Source organism: Alligator sinensis, unplaced genomic scaffold (genome assembly GCF_000455745.1).
Source record: "Alligator sinensis unplaced genomic scaffold, ASM45574v1 scaffold1115_1, whole genome shotgun sequence".
NCBI lineage: Eukaryota > Metazoa > Chordata > Crocodylia > Alligatoridae > Alligator > Alligator sinensis.
Genome location: NW_005842317.1, coordinates 1,157,543 through 1,177,445, shown reverse-complemented (window position 1 = coordinate 1,177,445; position 19,903 = coordinate 1,157,543). Strand labels below are relative to the sequence as shown.

Here is a 19,903-nt window from a genome sequence, read left to right as displayed (position 1 = left end):
CTTTCCCTTCAACAAAATGTGAGGATTGTGAAGGGGCTGTATTCTGATCCCTGCTGAAGTAGCAGAGTCCAGCCAGTGACACAGTCTCTTCCTGGGCAGGGAGGGGATGCTGAAGAACTGCATTCTCTTCTGAAAGAAACCCCAGCATGTGCAGACATTCACTCTCCCAGGAGAAACTCTTGAGTTTTGGATTCTTTTCCATCCCATAAAGCAGCTTCAACTGAGAAGTGCAGAAGGCCTCTAGTCAGGGCACTTTCTAGGGAGGTAACTAATGTGAGTTTGAAACCCCTCAGGTTAAGGACCTAAAACTCCAGTCACCCAATTCCAGGGCTCTAACACAAATACATGGGCCCACAACTATCCATCATCACCACCTTCAATCCCTTGTCTGGCTGTATCTGAGGTAGAAAAAGGTGAGCCAATCGCCTGCTCCCAAAGTGAAAACTTTGACACTTAAAGCCAGAAGGATTTTTCAAACTGTGAATCCCAATCTCATATAGCAACCTAACTCAATGCTGAAATTAGGCACCTCAGTCTGAGAAAGAGGCAGGATTTCACACCCCCTCCTTCAATATTTCCTAATAGATAGCTCAGGCATCCTGCTGTTGTGAATGCCATCTGTGTACATCAAACTCTCCCCATGAATAGGATGGAGAACTCTGCACTTGCATTTATGAATTCTGCTTCAGAAGTTGGGCACTTAAAAGTCAGGTGTGGTGACACTAAGTGCTGCTCTACCTACATCCCTTTGGGGCTCTGAGCACAAATGACATGTAAACTAAAAGTTTGTGACCTTTTGACTAAATCACTGAGGTACTTTTGAAACTTTACCTTTGAAACTCAGTACCACTAGGTTTTAAATAGTTCAGGCATAAATCAACTCCTAGAATGGATTTCATGAGTTATTTTTATCCTGTTATTAGAATAGATCAATTAAAAAGGCATTCCTTCTAGGTGTTTGTACAGCATCTATGTACACCATTAGTGCCTTTGAAAAATATAGGAATACAAACAGTAATCAATGTAATTTCATCACATTAAATTAGATTATACAGATGGTATAGAAAATGGCAGATACTTAATACTATCCATTCTGAAATAATTTGAAACAGCTAATCCAGTATGCTATATTTACAATTTACAAGAGACATGCAGAGTTTATCCAACGTTTCTTAAAAGCAAGTATTCCTCCTGTAGCTTCTCAAAACAGCAGTGCCTCAACTGTGATCCAAGTCCCTTACTAGTCAGGAAACTAAAAAAACACAAAATTAAAGCAGAAATCTAACTCCTTATCTGGCCTCCTAATGGAACACAGAAACATTCTAAATAGTGTAACAGTTAAGGGTTCATGTATTAAAATATCAGAATCATTGCAGAAGTTTCAGTATGATTTGGACATTGTCCTCTGCCCACTCTTCACACTAAGAGCAGAGTATAAAGATGCATATCAAATTGTTTCTGGCACAATTTTAGAGCAATGTGGGAAGGTTAAAGGGGTAAACGCAATGCCTTTTCTGGTCTGTATGCAAACAGTGAATGAAGGAGATGGACTTGGGCTCACACTTTGGTGCCAGATGCAATGCGGTGCTTCTGTACTACATGCAAGATGAGTAGACAGGTGAATAAACTGATACTAGGATTTTATACAGCCTCCTATTACTGCAATGCCTCAATACCCCCAAGATAAAATTAAAAGCCATGGTAAAGTCCCAAGAGGACTCCTTGGAGCCTCTAGACCTAGAGGTGTTTTGGACTGATATTTATAAAAACCCCTATCTAGAACTGCACCTGCAAAAATCACCACAAACACATCCAAAACAGACCAAAATAACTACAAAGGCAGCTTAAATAAGAAAAAAAAAAACGAGCAGTCAACATTTTACAAAAATTCAATTTTAGCAATCATTTGTTATCATAAACATTTTTAGAGGCTACATACATTTTTACCTGTCACATTACAACTTGAGATTCTTTCCTCTCCAACTTCTACAAAGAAAAATGCATTGCTGAGAGAACTAAAGCTGACCGACTACTCCACAGACTAATTTAAAAACAAGCAATGCAAGCACCCCCAAAGGGCCTTACTGGTATGACTCCACCATGATGTGAAGGGCCTGCTCCAAATAAGCAGCAGATAGGGCAATTTTAGTCTCCATGAACATTCAAGCCTTGATATTCTTACTAAAATTACTCAAGAGGATATAAATTAGCAGCAATTGTGGTACTGGATTTTGGCCTTATCCATAATATGCAACTTCTGCTGGTATGACTGAAAACCCATCTATATGGGCTCATATTAACTTCTAGTTTTAAAGACACACACAAACCCATGTGGCTTATTTTACTGAGCTAAATGGTTTAAGCCAGCAGCAGAGCAGTGTTTAACAAGCCACAGACTGGAACAAGCTGGCTCTGATTCGTAGCAGACCAGGTGGTTTCAACACCCTGTCAACAGCAAGGGGGCATAAACTGGAAGTTGCCCAGCCCAGGTGCATGCACGGGCAAAGCTGCAGGCTGGATTTGGCCTGTGAGTTGTATGCTGCCAACCCAGGGGTGGGCAAAATATGGCCTGCAGGCTGGACGAGGCCCACCAACAGATTGTATCCAGCACATCCCACAACTTATATCAGCTCGGGAGCTGCACAGCTACAAACAGGTGGCAGCTTTCCCCTGGGGATCGGGGCATCTGCTCGAGTCCCTCCTTGGGACAGAAGGATGGAGACGGAAGCTGCCGCCCGCACACACACCAGTTCTCCTCCCCCAATCCTGTTCCACATAGGAAGGTTTGGTGAGCTGTTGTGGGGTGGGGGAAATAGGGAAAGCTCCCTATGTAGCACTCAGGCCGAAATAACTGCCCACCCCTGTGCTAAGCCCCTAGGTTAACCCACACTCTGTTAAGGGGAGGTACAAGCTAATGAGATTTTCAGTCACATCACTATAAATTGTATAGTACAGATAAGACCTTTGTGACACAGACACCTACCCCAGCTGGAAATGAAACAAAACTTTCATGTTGGTTGCAGAACATCACTGACAGTAATGACGCTGCAGTGTGCACTAGATACATGAGGCCAGGATTCTGCCCTTTGTCTCTACTGCCCTGGACTGAAAAGAAAATGCCTAAGGTAGCAAACATTCATCTGTTTTATCCATAATGATTGAAATACTGACTGAATGACTGAAATACTAAATATATTGGATATATAAATTTGCATATTAACACATTTTAAAAACAATAATTCAACAAATGTTTCCATCTGGAAAGCTCTGAATATTTAAAAGAAATGGAATATCTGGAGGCTTTTAATAAAAACAAAACAAAACACTCCAGCTGCCTAAAAAAAAAAATCACTGGGACAATTAACAAAAGGTTTCTTACCACACCCAGTTTTTCAGAAGCATTAGCTTTCCACAGACGAATGTTCATCTCATCTGACCCACACAGAATGTACTTATTGTCAAAGGACCACTTTACAGAGATGACATGCTGCATTCGCTTTGTATGATATACCTCCCTAAAACAAAAAGAAACATTAAAGAAGTATTACAGTTGCCTTATCAATCATTTCTGTTTAAAATATCATGACGTTTTTTCTTTGACTCTCAGAACATTCTTCAAATTGAAACACAACAAATTAAATGCAAGCACAACATACCAACTAGACTGGCAAAAATTTAGAATCACAGATCATAGAGAAGTCGGGCTAGAAGGGACCTCCAGAGCTCATCTAGTCCAACCCTCTGCCTGAGGCAGGATCATCCCTATGCAAACTAGTCTGTACAAATCCATAATCTAAACTAGAGGTGCACCAATATCAGTCCATAATGTATCAGCATCAATAAAAGGAAAATTGAAATTACGGGCAATCGGCTTTTTTTGGCTGATGTGGCCAATAACGTTGCTGATAAATATTACTTGTATGCACGCAGCCGCAGCATGCACACAGCTAGGAATGTAGCCTGGCAGCTTAGAAAGCAGCGTCCAGCCCATAAGTCTGTGGGGCAGGGTAGATCAAGGCCCCTCACAGTGAGGGAGGGAGTGGGGCTGGGGCAGGCGCTGCCCAGCCAGGGCAGGGCGTGGGACAGAACAGCAGGCAGCTCGTTTGAGGGGTGCAGGGAGGGGGGCAGTTCCTGCCACTGTGTGCACCCCCAGGAGAGGCATGGTGGTTATGGGCCCCCTACATCTGTGCACAGGGCAGGTTGGGCTGCCTGCTGCAGGCTCGGCTGCCTGCTGCAGGCTTGGGCCTGGGGACTGTGCCAGTCTCTTTCCGGCAGGGGGGCAGGGCTGAGGCTGTGCTCAGTCTGGGCAAGAGCGCGTAGCGGCATTGAATTTTGGGGTTGCTGTAGCCCCCTCCTGGCTGTAACTCCCCCTCCCAGTGCTGTCACTGCCCACACCATCCCATCCGGCCCAAGCACAGCCCTGACTCAGACAGCAAGGCATGTGCCCCACATACCTTCCTCAGGGTGCACGCAGTGGCAAAGTCACACCCCCCAGACGAGCCGCCCATGACTCCATCCCGTTTCCCCTGAACAATGGCTGTGCAGCACCTGTCCCTACCCCACTCCCTCCCTCACCGCGGAGGCCTCAATCCGCACCCCCGTCACCCCTTCCCTTCCCTCTCCTTCCCGACAGCCCTTCCTCCCAACAGACTTACAAGCCGGACACTGGTCTCCAAGCTGCCGGGCTGCACATTGGCAATCGGATTAATATTGGCTGATGTGGCCAGTTAATAATTAACCATTGGTATCAACCCAAAAAAACCTTTATCAGTGCACCCCTAATCTAAACTCTTTGTAAAACTACTGTCAACCCTAGAAAAGATGTTAAAAATATACTCTCTCTTCAAACGCATAACTAGCTAAAAATTTACTCCTTATTCTACCAAAAGTACTCATCCAGACACTGGCTAATATAATTGCATCTGTAATGGTATTCTTTGGAACAATGTCATACTGAGCAAGCATTACAGATATAGGACTGCAGAGCTAAACAGAGCAATTCTGGCAGTAACTGTGCAAAGAAGTGAACAGATAACAAAATCAGGCCTCTACCTCCATAAGCACAGATGAATCAATTACTATTCACTACTATTTCATTTCTCTAATCCCGGAAAACTAACAGTCCAGGATTATATTTCCTCTTCCAAAACCCTCCTCTCAATTGTATTATCATGCAACATCCCACTTTTTAAAGAGCAGCAGATTTCCCAGTTTGCTTCCAGACAGTGTATAGGAATCCAGCTTCCTTAGTCTAATTGTATTTTTCAGTTTCTTTAGGTAAATGTTATGATAATGGCTGCCTAGTAGTATTCCACACTATTGAAAAAGGATGTCTATTATTATGGCATTATAGACTCTCTCATATCTCCCCCTCACTGATAAAACAGCATTAATAAAATTTCATATTTCACTGTTTTTAGGCAGAAGGTAGGACAAGATGAGATCTTAGAGACTGGTTCAGAGAAACGTGAGTGTTTAGGCAAAAGGCTAATTTGTCAGTACATTTCGCTTAGTAATACAGAAGTCAAAAACTGGTGGAGGAACTGCAATTTGAAACAATTCCAAGACTGAAGGAAAATAAAGAACACTTGTAGATCAATCATCAAGGAAACTGAAAAAGCTGACTTTCAGTAAGATAAAGAGGCATATAAACAGTTTTAAAGAGTGAGTATGGTACAGGCTATCTGTAACAAAACAGACTCCCTGCAAATCAGTAGGTCTGGATAATACATATTCCAGCACCCTAAAGGAAAAGAGTTAATAAACCATTGGCAACTTCAATTCTGCTAGTAAAATAAAGCAATAAAAGAACAACTGTAAGCACATACAATAGAATAATGAAATTAAACCAGCTGCAAGAAAGGTCACAGGTTTATGAAAAACAAGTGACGCTGGATAAGCCTAGTGACTTTCTTTTATTTCAAACTAATGGAAAAAATGTGATCTAAAATTTAATGTCAAATTTAATATGCTGCTTTATGAAATCACACATAAAAAATTAATTCAGACTGGTTGAGATAACAACACACAAACACAGATTAAAACCTAGTCAGAGAAGCACTCACAAAAGGTTGTAAATTAAGTTTGAATTAGATGGAAGGGAATCAGATAGAGCAAGCATCTAGAACAGTTCCACAAGCACCTGTGTTACATACAGTTTTATGCAACATCTTTAGTAAAACATTCAAGAGTAGAAAACTACTCATAAAAGACAGATACCACAATACTGGGAAGCACTGCAATGTCATATAATAGCGCCTACATAGATTACCAATATATGTAGGAAATAAAATACACACCAACACACAAAAATAATACCACATTTTCTTCTCACACAGTACACATCTTTTCCCACAATTCACCTGATGGAAACTGGGGTGCCCATTATAAATCAAGGAAATATAGTAGCATCAGTTTCTGTGGCTTAGGTGTCTGCCAAGAGAAAGTAAAAGTATATCTGCACTTGCTGCACACAGGGTTCCCTAGCTGCTGACTACAGATGCTCTCTCTCAAACCCTCCCCACCCCTAGCAGACACTCTCTAAAGAGATTTTTTTCTTCATTCTACCTTCCAAAAACAAGCGGTGTATGTAAGAAAATATGGTAATTCAGAACCAACATCTACACAAGATACCTTTGAAAAGCAATAATGTCATCAGGGACCTGAAGTGATAGCAGAAACCAAATAAACATTTGCAATGAAAAATGGGGAAAGAGGGACCATAAACTTCAGGTTGCCTAAATAAGGCAAATAATATCACACAACAAAGAAGTGTTAAGTCCCCTGTTCTATACAAAATATACACTGCTGTACTTCTCATACTACAGCTCTGGGCATGTTAGAATTAGGTATCAAGAAACAAGGAAAAAGTGATTTAACAGACACGAGAGCACACAAAACACCAGCAAACTATGACTGAAGAAGGGTGTTGTGCCCTAAAGCTTGCAAAGAACAATTTTTCCAACTATTTAGTTGGTCTAATAAAAGATATTACATTTACCTAAATAACCTTGTCTTAACAAACATGACAGATTTTATTCCCTTGATCCTATGGTAATTTTAGCAGAAAACCAGTTTCACAAGCCAGTCTTACCAGAAACAAAATTCACTGCTCATTAAATAAGAGCAATTATTGGGTCAAATATCACTCCTGAAACTTTTCATAGACTGAGATTCAATATCCACAGCAAGAGAACCTATAGGTTACATAGGTTAATGCAAGAGTGAAGAATCTTCAGGAGGGGTGAGAATAAATGGGACCCATGAGACAGATTTATTTATAAAATTACTGACCTGCTATGACCTTTGTCTACTGGAAAAATTCGAATAGATTTATCAAAGCTGGCAGACACAAATTCTTTCCCAGTGGGAGAATAATCCACATCAAGAACAGCAGACACATGATCCATGTGCACCATTACAGGCGTCTCCAGAAAGCGCATATCAAAAGTATATAAGCTGTAAAAGAAACACGTCACATTTTAAATACCATCTCATATAACACTTCATATAGCTTTGTGTAAATCATCATAGTGCTTAGGGTCGGAAGGGACTTAAACAGATCATCAGGTCTGACCCCCTGCCGTAGCAGGAAAGGGTACTGGGGTCAAACAACCTCAGCAAGGTGTTCATACAGCCTCCTTTTAAAGACCCCCAAGGTAGGAGCCAGCTGGAAGTTGGTTCCAGATCCTAGCCACCCTGACTGTGAAGTAGCGCCTCCTGATGTCTAGCCTGAATCTACGGTCTGCCAGCTTGTGACCGTTATTTCTAGTCGCTCCTGGTAGTGCTCGGGGGAACAGGGACTCCCCCAATGCCTGCTGGTCCCCTCTGACTAGTTTGTAACAGGCCACTAGATCCCCCCTCAGCCTTCTCTTGTGAATCAAATACCTATGATTCTTCAATCAAAGAACTAACTTGTCAGGTAGATTACATTGCTATAGATTTCTTCTATGTACATAGCTATTTGCATCCACACAGCTGAGGTTTTAGGGCAGTGTCTTAAAACCATTCATTTTAAACCAGACAACTGCTAATAAAGTACAAAAAGAAAGGAAGATACCTCTACCCAGGGTCAAAAAATCTACAAGACATCTATCTACTAGCTGATAGATTTATTTGTCCGGTCAGATTTAGGTTTTTCCTCTGCTCATTTCAGTGAAGGTGGGTCTCTGTCACCACAACCCTCAGCATCTGGTTTTGATCTCTGACTCAGTCTTCTTTCTCCATTTCAGCTCCATCCAGCATGTCCCCCTCAACTCTTCTAAATTACCCTTATTAGTGTAGCCCTGCCAGCTCCACAGGATTTCCATAAAGATGACTCTGCCAGAGCCCACTGAGAAATCCCTATCTGACTGACTCCCATCCCCACTGCCCAACCTCTTAGCCTTGGAACCAGTGCAGGTGCAAGGGCATAGTCTGGCATCTCAGCATGTGGAGCAGCTGCTGGCTCTGCGCTTTCTACACAAACTCCTACTGCATGAACTCTCAGAGTAGGAATGGGGCAAGAGTGAATCAATCAGGACAGGTAAGAACTGTATGTCCCTCCACCCTGGCTTTTAAAAAGAAAGTTTAACCTGGCTTGAAGTACAGGATAAGAGTGAGAGATGCAATATCAGTTTTTATGGCTGCAAAATACTTAGATTTTGTTTTCTTCTTAACACGTGAAGCTGTGGGATAGGATCTTTTCCTGCACAAACAGGGGTTTTTTTATTAGTAGAGGTGAGCTCCATTTTAAGGAGCTTGGCTTGAAAGGGAGGAAAAAATTAAGTGCTGTAGGACTGAAGTGCAACTGAAGAAAAGCACTGAAAGTCCACTCTGTACCTGCCTTTCTCCCTCTCTCTGTATATAGGCATATCTAAGCAAACGAGAATATTTCTTTACAGTTACATAATATCTTAAACCCCTTGCTATCCCAGGGTCTGATACTGTCAACCCTGTAATTCTCCCCCTTTAGGCTTGTCTAGATTGCCTTCAAGTTAAGCCCTGGAGTGCTTCCATGATATGCTCCTGCTCCAAACTCCAGATATGAGGCAGAATAGCCACCCTGCAGTGACCCTGAGCACATACCAAGAAACACAGAGTCAAAGCAGGTGGCTACCTTGTCTCACTTCTGGAATTTGGTACATTTGGCCTGCAAGTAAGACAACTGGGTTGGCTTCACAGCAGCACTCAAAGGCCTGGCACAGAGGCCCTCAGGAGAACCCTTCCTTCCACTGTAGTGTCTTTCCTGGGGCTCACCTCTTAGTGAAGGACTTCTCTTTGGCATTTCCTTTGGTGTAATATACAAAGGCATCTCAAGACTGGCTCCTGCCTCTTCTTTCTACACTTCCTTTTACAAGTGATCTTATCCACTGAGCTTCAAATAGCTTCTTTATATTAATGACCCACTAATCTCCCTTCACTCAATGCCTCACCTCAGCATGTTTCTCTGTTCTTCCTTCCTATATGTCTCAATGTTAATGTCATATGAACACAAATAAATGTCTTTCCTCCCTCTCATTCTGAAATCCTTCTACTTCAGCATCACATGAAATTTCAGACCTTTCACTTCCCCTTGTGCCATACACATAGAAAGAAACAACAAGACGTGGACTCAATCTCTCCAACATTTAGGATTCAGCTTTCCTTTCTGTCCATATACATAAACTCCACTTTGACTAGTTTGCCCTTTAGCTTTCTCAGCATATGCTTTGTTCGAGTACATCAAGGTAGCTGCTATCCTAAAGTTGGTAAGCGTGCAGCTCACCCTTTCCGTAGTTCTTTATGCACAGAAAATAAAATTTTGAGAAGTCTTGGTTTCACCCTGCTATGGAATATAGAAAATCATTCCACACAGCTGCTCTAAACGCAGTAGTGGGGGCAAGGCCTCTTTCTCTATACATGCGTCCAGCATATAGCTCAGACCAAGGACAACTGCAATACATGCACACAGCAGCATTAAGCCAGCATGACTACAGATAACATTAAGTACATTATGGAGTAGGACTGGGGTATTTGATTTTTTTTCAGCAGCAGGCTTTGCACCCTCTCCACCACAGATTAATTAATTTGATGCAGTCTTTTTCCCTAGCTTATTGCCAACCACCACTTCTTTGTTCTGAATTCCCCAGGAACAAAAATGGCAGCATCACACTCAACCTGCTATTTTGATCTACTTAATTAGTTAATGCTTGTGCAGCTCACTGATGTACAGCAGTAGGCAAGAACTAGTGGTTGCCAACTTGAAAGAGTTTGCTACTTTCACTTCAGTGATGCCACTAGATACGAGTTGTAATAAATAGCTTAGGAGGCCATTCTTGTCACCAAAATAAAGGATGAAGACTATACACAATGCATATCCCCTTTAAGGGCAGTTTCAATTTCAAGATTAGTTTCTAAGCTCCTTTGAAGAGAAGCCTCAAGAAGTCATGATACTCTTGTGTTCCCAAAGAAAGCAGTGATCCATTGTTAGACCACTGGCTTCATGAGAAGAAAGGTACAATTTGCATCTTGGGTGCCTGTGGTTTTAAACAACTGGTAGCTAGCAAAGGCTTGTGAAGGCCAGTGCCTTATGAAAACAGAAAAGCACTACCACAAAATAAACAAAATCTAGGAGGAGGGGGGCACAAATATCAAGAGACTATTTTTTTCTTTTAATAAATTTGTCAAAATAGGTAATCAGCACCCTGGGGCAGGGCTCAGGGTAGCTGGCAAGTAAATAAGTACTTCTACTGCCTGTGGCTGGATCACTGAGGTTTTAACTGTCCAGTTCCAATATAAGATATTTGCATCACTTCCCTAGTCTTTCTTATTGTGAATTAAAATGAAGTTGTCATTTTCTACACCCTTCTTCTTTCACCCCCTCACATAATTGCTCTGATTTTCATGAACAGGCAAAGCTTACAGTGCTGATGAAGTACAGACACATTAAAGACAAAGACCCTTACTGCTATACATGAACTTGGATTTAATCCAAGCAATTCCAAGTAAAAGACCATTCCTCTGGAGATGGAATTTGCTATTTAACACAAAGTTCTAAATCCAGCAAAAGATAAGACAATTCCTTAGATGACTCGAAATCAAAACGGGTAAGTGGATTTATAAAAATTATACAAGTTTCCAAGATCTAGCTGAAAAAAATGACTGGGATCATTCTTACTTGTAGTCTTCATTCGCTGCAGTAAAAATAAATGCTTCCATGGGATTCCAACACAGCGTATTTGTCCTCATGTCCAAGATAACCTAGAAAACGTACATATTGCTAAATTATTATAAACAATAAGTAGTGGTTGCTTTTCCCCAAAACCAGACCTCCCAACACCTGGGAGGCAGGTAAGCAATTCCATTCTAGAGATACAGAAACTAAGGCAGAGAGGCCAAATAACGTATCCAAGGCCACAGAGCATTTCACTGATAGAACCAGCAGAAGAATGCATGCCCTCCTGGCCCCAGTTATTTGGTCATGCTTCTTGGCTAGTCTTGCAATTACATTTTCAGAGATGGGTCATATAAAAAAGTTCCTTCTGGACTGTTCCTAACCCAAGTAACACCATTCCTGAGCTACCCAAGTCCCTTATAAATCATTCCTAAAGCCCCCTCTTACAAAATCGGGGGGGGGACGGAGGGGGCGGACTCAATGATCAGGGGTCGGACTTGATGATCTATTGAGGTCCCTTCCGACCCTAACATCTATGAATCTATGAAAATACCCACAAAAACCTTATAAATATATATATTTATTTCATTAAAAGACAACTCTGGTTGATGATGCTGTGAACTAATCTTTGCCTTGATGCTGCTCCTGCTGTTTCTGCAACTGTCCCTCCTCTTATCAATTATCAATCCCTCTTTGTGTTATGTATGAAGTAACATTTCGTAATTCCCTAAAGCCAATTATTGTGTTTCATGTGCTTTAAGGACCTGTAGACTTACTGCAAATGTGTTACAAGAGAAGTAAATCACATCCTAGAGCAGGAGGAATGAAGCTGACAGCTAACCTAGTAAGACCTGCCTCTCAGAGTCTGCTGGCAACTGATTAGACTAGATCTGGTGCTTAATATTTTGGCCCTGCAGCCCAGAAGAGTGGCTCAGAGCCGGACCATGGGTCAGTACCCTCATGGGTTGGTGCACAGAGCCATGCTGTCTGCCTGCCAGGCTCCCCGTGGGTCCTAAAATTTGGCAGTAGAGGAGGGGCAATTAATACTCCCCACTGCCAAATTTTAGAACTTGTATGGAACAAAGTGGTCTGGATGGCATGGCTTTGTGGGCCGAATCTGGCTTGAGGGCAACGTATTGAGCACCCTTGGATTAGATGAAAGATATTAGGACACCACATGTTCTGTGCCCCACCTTGGAATACTGTAATGGTAACATTGACAGGTGGGAACTGTTGGGGGGAATCATCTGACACCTAGATTTTCAGGATAGCTTTAGCCTCTCCCGAGGCTCGAAGGGGTTTCTAATCACAGTAGCAAAACAGCACTTGCACATGTTAACTAATATAAAAGCGTTTAACAAACTGAACAATTAGAACAGAACTTTTCTATTACAATGGAAATCCAAGGTAAAATATGAGTGCCTACTCTTTATGACACAAATTTTTATTATTCTTATTTTACATTAATGCAAATGTTAGGTTCTCTGGCACCACAAAATAGGATTGTGCAGCTAAAACTCAGAATAAATTAGTTAACAGAAACAATAAACTAACTTTGAATGACTTACACTAAATCCACACAATCAAATTCAGACAGTGTTACTTTATCACTATGAATTCATTCTCTGATGCCTTCTAGACAGCAAGCTATCTATAAGAAATGAATGACCATATCATTAAAAAACAGAAGCAGCTCAGATTACACACTTATGATTAAAAGGTTTGAGAGGGCTGAGTTCCTAGGCTGCAGTTCTTGTTGTGAACACATTGTGGGGGCTCAGTGTGAGCAGACTGTGCTGTCAAGTTTCATAAGCTGGACACCTTTCTGCTCTTTTCACCACAAGGGCAGATCGCAGTCTAGGCCTTACAGCAGGCCACAGACTGCTAGCTGATTGGTTCCTCGTGTCAAGGTGTTTCATTGTATTGGGCAAGTACTGGTCCTGTTAAGACTAGTTTGGTAACTGTTTTGCTGCAAGTGAGGCTGGCTGTACCAGAGGAGTGAGGCTCTGAAAGAATGGAGAAAGTCCCAGGGAAAACAGAATAGAGGGAAAAGAGCAGTTTCCATGAAGACAGAGTAAAGTCCAAGTGAGGACAGATGGCACTGGAATGGCACTCTAGTTTTGAAGCAGCCTGCTGTGCTGTTTGGGGACACTGGCACTCTGAGACCACTACTCTTTAAAGAGAAAAACACTCCCCGCTTCCCAGGAGCTAACCTAAAATAAGGAACTCTTGGAGGCGGGGTGCTTTGTGTCACTGGGGAAGACAAGGACTGAGAAAGGGACTTGGTTTCAAAAGGGTACTTGATCAAAAAACATGCATCAGCTTCTTGAGCAGTTGATGGTTTAATTTTAAATTATTTAAGTAAGAGCAAGCTTTGTCTGGACATTACCGTATATGCATTCAGCTAATATCATATACAGGTATCTAACTGCAGAAGTTAAGTCCAGGCCTTAAGGATATTTATGCTACTGTGAATACAATATTTACATTGCCACTACAGTAACATTTAAATTTCTAAGAACCATCTCCTAATCTCGTCTTAATTATAGATATGCTCAGATGTTTAAAAAAGAGAAATCTTTACTGAGGCATGCTGCACTGAAGTCCTTGGGGGTACCAGCTTTGTTGGTTTATTTTTAAGCCATGAATATGCACTAGTAGTTTCCTGTGTAAAAAGTTAGAAGACTTGGAGATTAAAGTAACACAAAAGCAGACTGTCCACGTATAAGGAGATTTTCTTAATCTCTTCTATTTTAGTATGTTTGAAATTTTGGGCTGATGTGAGCAGCTAAGGCTTTTATTACCATTTCAAACAAGAAATAACACTATTTTGTTCTCTGTGGCAGTTCAATGCAGAGGAACTTAATCTTTATTTAAATATCCTAAACTCTTTGCCTCAGTGATTTATTTGGCAGTGAATCCTACAGGTTCGTATAACAGTTGTCCACATGAGGTTTCTTATTTTCCAAATTCACTAGTTTCTTCTCCCATTCTCATATTGTGAGAATAAGCAGTCCCACTTACCCTTCCCTAAGCTTCTCTAGATCATTCATTTTATATAGACTTCATAATGTCCTCATGTCATCTCTAAACTAACCAGGTCAGTCTTTTCATCCTCTTTATATGAAAGTTTTACCATGCCTGCAATTATTTTCACTCCTCATCTCTGAACCTCCTCCTATTTCTGCCATAACTCTCTTTAGTACCCCTGGACTTATATCAGCAATCAGCAATATTTTCTAATGGTGGGCCAGAATGACCCAGCTTAGATCAGAGGTGTGCCACTGCTAGGACCTGGCTGCTGCTGCATCCCCCAACCAGCTGGATGAGGCACAAGCAATAAATACCCCATACTTCCAAAATGCCACTGAAGCCCCCTAGCTCCACAGGCTGGGTCCAGTCCACAGGCCACAGATTGCTGACCCTTGACTTAACATTACAGCATTCAGAAATTGTCAGTGTTGATTTTTATCCCATTTATTCTACGCTGACTGAAACAATATTTGCTATGTATTTTTAACTGCCCATGGAGCAGATGTTTTCCTCAAGCTGCCTGTAATGATCTTTACATCGATTCCTTCTTGACTGGTTAATTCATTTAGAACCCAGTAAACAGGAGCGATTTAAGCATCCTTCCACTGTTATCTTACATTAGTCAAGTCTGAATTTCATCTACCATCACACTGCCCATTTATTCAGATAATAGGTCACTCCTGAAGTTCCTCAATATCCTTCCTGATGACTATCCCAAATTGCAAGTTTTGTCACTTAACTGTTGACTCCTTTCTCCGCAGTTAATAAAAATACAAGACAACAGAACTAGAAAGATAAGCATACATTACCTTTATGCCAGGCTCTGAAATTCATATGGCTAGTTATTACATTATAGTTTTACAATAAATAATGACCCACATGAAATAATTGTAGAAAACAGTGCATAGTGAGAGAGACAGGACATGCACAGTCCACGGTAAGAAATTAATTTTGTACAGCTACAGTTCTCTTCTGACCACTTGAATCTTATCTCCTAAACTAAAAGCATCTGTACAGACAGGGATCTCTGCTTTTTCTAGGTCATCAGTTATGCTAAGGCATGAGATTAGGCCAGTTGCAGATAATCTTTCAAAACATAGCAGAAACACTTTTGTAATTCTGGTTTCATAATTATAAATTGTATGTAACTGACAAATCTTGCCACAATTCAAATAACCTAGTCAGATATTTAACCTTGTCTCCTGTTCATATTTTCTTTGATTTAAACTCTGTATAAACTTTTCCAGCGATTAAATCCCTCCTAAAAAGTCTTCTGCGTTTTTTGGATTTCCAGTTTTCTTACATGATTTCACCTATGCCCCAAATATTTCTGTACTATCAGTCCTTCTAGGTTTTATACTTTTCAAGTAGCTGTAATGCTTCTGCTCGAAAGATACAAGGTGTTATTTATGGTAAACAGTTTTAATTCTTATTTGAGCTTCAAATGTGCTATTTCTAGTTCCTTCTTTCTATTGCAGATAGCAAGATGCATAGAATCACAGAACAGTGATTCTAATCAGTAGCTCTCCTTTCTGCTCCCTTTCCCATCTATCACTGTGTCCCCTGCTCCATCCTGGATCTACATGCCATACATAAAGGCTGCTTGTGCCACCTGTGACAAGTGCTGCGGGCTGGCCGCCCCTGGTCTAGACCAACCCCCTGCTCAAGGTAGGATCATCCCTAACTAAACCACCCTAGTCACATGTCTATCTAATCTGGTCTTTAAAACATCTAAGGATGGAGATTTCACATCTTTTCTGGGTAGCTAATTATTGGGGGGGGGTGCATCTTAAATTCAGGGTTGTCTTAGATTTGAGTAAATGCACTATATACAGACACTCAATACACAACAGGTGTCATCCACAAATTTGTTAAATTAACGCTCAATCCCAACCTCCAGATCACTCATGAAGATATTAAACAATGTTGGACCAGTGACAGACCCCTGGAGAATGCCATCTGATATCTGCTCCCAACTAGCTGTTGGGCCATTGCTAGCTACTTATTGAACATAAAGATCCAATCAGTTATATGTCCACCTTACAGTATTTTCACCTAGTCTTATTTACTTAGTTTACTAATGAGCATGCTTTAAGAGCTGGTAACAAAAGCCTAGCTAAAGTAAAAATGTGTCACATCTACTGTTCCCCTCCTATCCACAGAGCTTGTCTCCTGTCATAGAAAGAAATCAAATCGGTCAGGCATGACTTGCACTTGATAAGCAAGAGTGCAAAAGTGCAAAGCAACTCTTTGATAAAAAGTGCCAACAAAAGGGATGAAAAGAAGGAGGGGGATGTGGGGGAATAAAGTTCTAGCCACGTGACAAAGCAGCCTGTTAAAGCAGGTGGTCATGGGGAGCAATTCAGTGTGGGATGCCAGTGTGGGACTAATCAGACTCACATCACAGAATACTGTGTCCACAAGTTACAAACCCAGTTCACAGTGAACCAGTTCAGAAGAGTACATATTTCAGGTAGCTTTAAGCTGGTTTGATATCTGTCCACTTCAGATTTAAATTGTATTTAAATTGGTCTAAATGTTCATAGATTTCTAGGGTCAGAAGGGACCTCAGAAAATCATTGAGTCCATCCATGTGTTCACATGCTTTTCTCATCCTGTTCTCCAGGTGTTTAGAAACAGGCTCCTTAAAGATTTGCTCAGTAATCTTTCCTGTACTGGAATCAGACTGACTGGTGTGTAAACTCCCCATTATCCTCCTTCTTCCCTTTTTTTTTAAAGAGGAGCTCTATATTTGTTTATGTATATGTATAACTAAAGTTAAGATCTCCTTTGGACCTTGTAGACTAACTAAAATCAGAAATATATATAGCATAATTTTTCATGATCCCAAACTCACTTCATCCAATGCTGTGGAAGAACATGAACAAAGTAGGGTATGAAATGCGAGAAAGCAATTTATACTCAAATACTAACATGCCTAACTACCTCTTTCAATTTCCTTTAGAAACTTTTCATGCAAACCAGGAACAGCATATCAAAGCTGAAGGAGTTAGATGCAATAAAATGTTGAATGCAAATGTTCGTAAGTCACATAGCATAGATCCTTATGAAGAATCTAATTTCCTATTCTTCTGCATTTTTGGCTATCAGTAACAGACTCAGTGGTCCAAATCCTTCTCTGTTATATAAAAGTAACTTCAGAGCTGCAACATAATGCATTTTGCGTTAAACTGACCTGGATAAAATGCATAAACAGCATTAGGATAGGAAACCTTCCAGGCTAGGGCTCACCTCACTGAACTATGGTCACATTCCCTTTCGCTTGCTTTCTGAGCTTCACAATTCCTGCATTCCTTTCCATTCAGTGGCCCATGCTTCAACAGCAGTGATGAATCATGCTCTCAGCCCTGCCTATTCCATATTCTGACTTAGGACACTTTCTGAAAAGTGGAACATGTGAATTCAAATCCCATTAGGCTGAGTGGGGGCCTAAACTCCAGGTCTCCTACCTCCTGGGCAAGTATCCTCACTAATCTGTTGCTGGGCAAACAGTGTGATGGTTCTCCTTTTCTTTTCTGCTTTTTGCAACTTAGATGTCTTAAGACAAAGATGAAGATGCATTACAAAAGTTGGTTCATTAACAATTTTCCAGAGACATGAGTATGGTTGTCCAGAGACGCCCAAGTGTCACTTGGGCATTACAGAAGTAGAACGGGATCTGGGCCTCCGTGCTCATCTAAAAAGTTAAAATACTGCACTCCCATGGAGATACAACTGTCAAGATAGGCCAATTCCTGAGCACAATAACTGAATTAAGAAGAAGGTATTTTTCTAAATTTACCAGGATTTAAATCCCCAAATTAACTCTGCATATTATATTAAAACCTTCAAATTAAAGACAACATGTTTGGTGGAACTCCAATTTGGTTCTAAATCCTCTATTTGTCAGGGGTCTACCTTTCATCATCTTGGGCATCTCCATACTAAAATACTATTTATAGTTTTGTGCCTCAAGGTGTTATTTATGTTACAAATCAGTTATTAAACAGAAGAAGTTACCTTCTTTAATGGAGTTGATTGCCTCATGTCATACAACACAATATTTCTGTCCGAAGCACAGCTTCCTAAAAGGTATGTCTAAAAAATAATCATAATGTGTTATCAAATATTGTTTTGTAAATACTGTCTCACAAAAGCAATGATGTGCATTTTACACAGGATACTTAAGCAACTCTCATTCTGTTAATTTAAGAATAGATATTGCAAGAGTCTCACATAAAGCTGTAAAAATTCAGGAAGACTGTAGGAAGTGGGGCACTCATAGAATAGGAATGTGATCTTGAACTCTTACATAAAAAAATGCTGGTTACAAATATTTCCTATCTGTTTTAACCTCTAGTAAATACATTCACAATTTGTTTGTTTGTTATAAAGAGCTGACCATTCAACCCTAAGGCTTTTCACAAAGTAGCTTTGTTAGCGAGTCCTAGTCTTCTACATGCACTCCATCAAATCCAATAAAACACAGTACATCTAACAAGAAAATATTTCCAGCCTCATGTTGGTTTCTGGTTTAGCACTGGTTTACCTACTGCTGTAACCTCACTACATCAAGAGGTTAAAAGCATTGTTTTGGAAGGTTATATTTGGAAGAAATAGCTAAAACATCATATCAACATCATTTAGACATTGTGCCGACAGTAATATGCAACCATCGATCATGATATACACGTAAAAGGTGTAGTCAGATGCTGATGTAGGTTTGACAAGCACAATTCAAGAACGACACAGCTTGTTACAAGTTTCACAGATCCACATGTTGTCTAAGCTGGAATCCAAATTTATAGCATACTGCTTTCTTCTTTCTCAATTTGTTTACATCCTCTGGATCAAAGCTGCTTTATACTGAGCTACACCCAGTGCCAGATGTTCCCTCCAGACTGGATAGGATTCTGCATGCTCCTCCCAGCTTTCTATATTGATGCTGAATGACTTCATATCCTTTTTTCATACATCATGGTACCGCTACAGAAGGCGACCCAGCTTTCTAGAGCCGTCTCAAATCTCATTATATAAAATATTCTTACGGATACAACCTTCTCCCATTTTCCTGATGTGCCTGATCCATCACAACCTTTTCTTCTTGATAGTGTGTCAATCCTGCGTGCCCCAATACCTCTGTGTTTGTTATTCTGTCTTCCCACTTTATTTTCAGAATCCTGCATAGACATATCACATGGAAGCTGTTCAGTCTTTCTTGATGTGCCTAGCATATATAGTCCATGTTTCTGAAGCATAAAGCAGAAATGACAGTGCACAAGTCTCTTAGATCCATATCTTCATCTTAGTCTGCTTTTATTCCATGCACGTTTCTTTAATAGCCTGAAATCTTAGCTGCTTTTCTGATTTTGTTTTTCAGTTCAATCTGAAGGTCGAGATTCCCCACTGATTATAAAACCCAAGTAGTAAAAATTGTCAGTTACACCAAAGTGATGTCAGGTATTGGTTCTTCCACCCCTTGGTAGATTATCAGTCTTCCTGAGACTAACTGCCATCCCAAATTACTTGTGTGATTGAGAAAATGTGCCCAAAATGTTTTGCAGGGAAGATTCACTGTGGGCAACCAAGGCCGCATCATCCAAACACGAAATCTCTCAGAATCAGTTCTTGAACTTTGGTTTTCTCTCTGAACCTTGCAATGTTGAACAACCTTCCATCTAGTCTGGTTCAAAGATGGATGCCATCATTGCTGTCCCTTAATCTATGCAGAAGCAG

General features: G+C 40.8%; 1 protein-coding gene across 1 annotated transcript in view; it reads right to left on the bottom strand.

Annotated features, from left to right (window-relative positions):
- DCAF13 (DDB1 and CUL4 associated factor 13) overlaps window positions 1-19,903 on the bottom strand; it is a 46,716-nt gene that overhangs the window by 11,933 nt on the left and 14,880 nt on the right. Inside the window, exons 6-9 of the mRNA XM_006028524.3 lie at window positions 18,188-18,265; window positions 11,138-11,220; window positions 7,294-7,458; window positions 3,380-3,515 (exon numbers count right to left, since the gene is read on the bottom strand). Coding sequence (XP_006028586.1) covers window positions 3,380-3,515; window positions 7,294-7,458; window positions 11,138-11,220; window positions 18,188-18,265 — 462 coding nt within the window. The remainder of the gene's footprint in view (window positions 1-3,379; window positions 3,516-7,293; window positions 7,459-11,137; window positions 11,221-18,187; window positions 18,266-19,903) is intronic.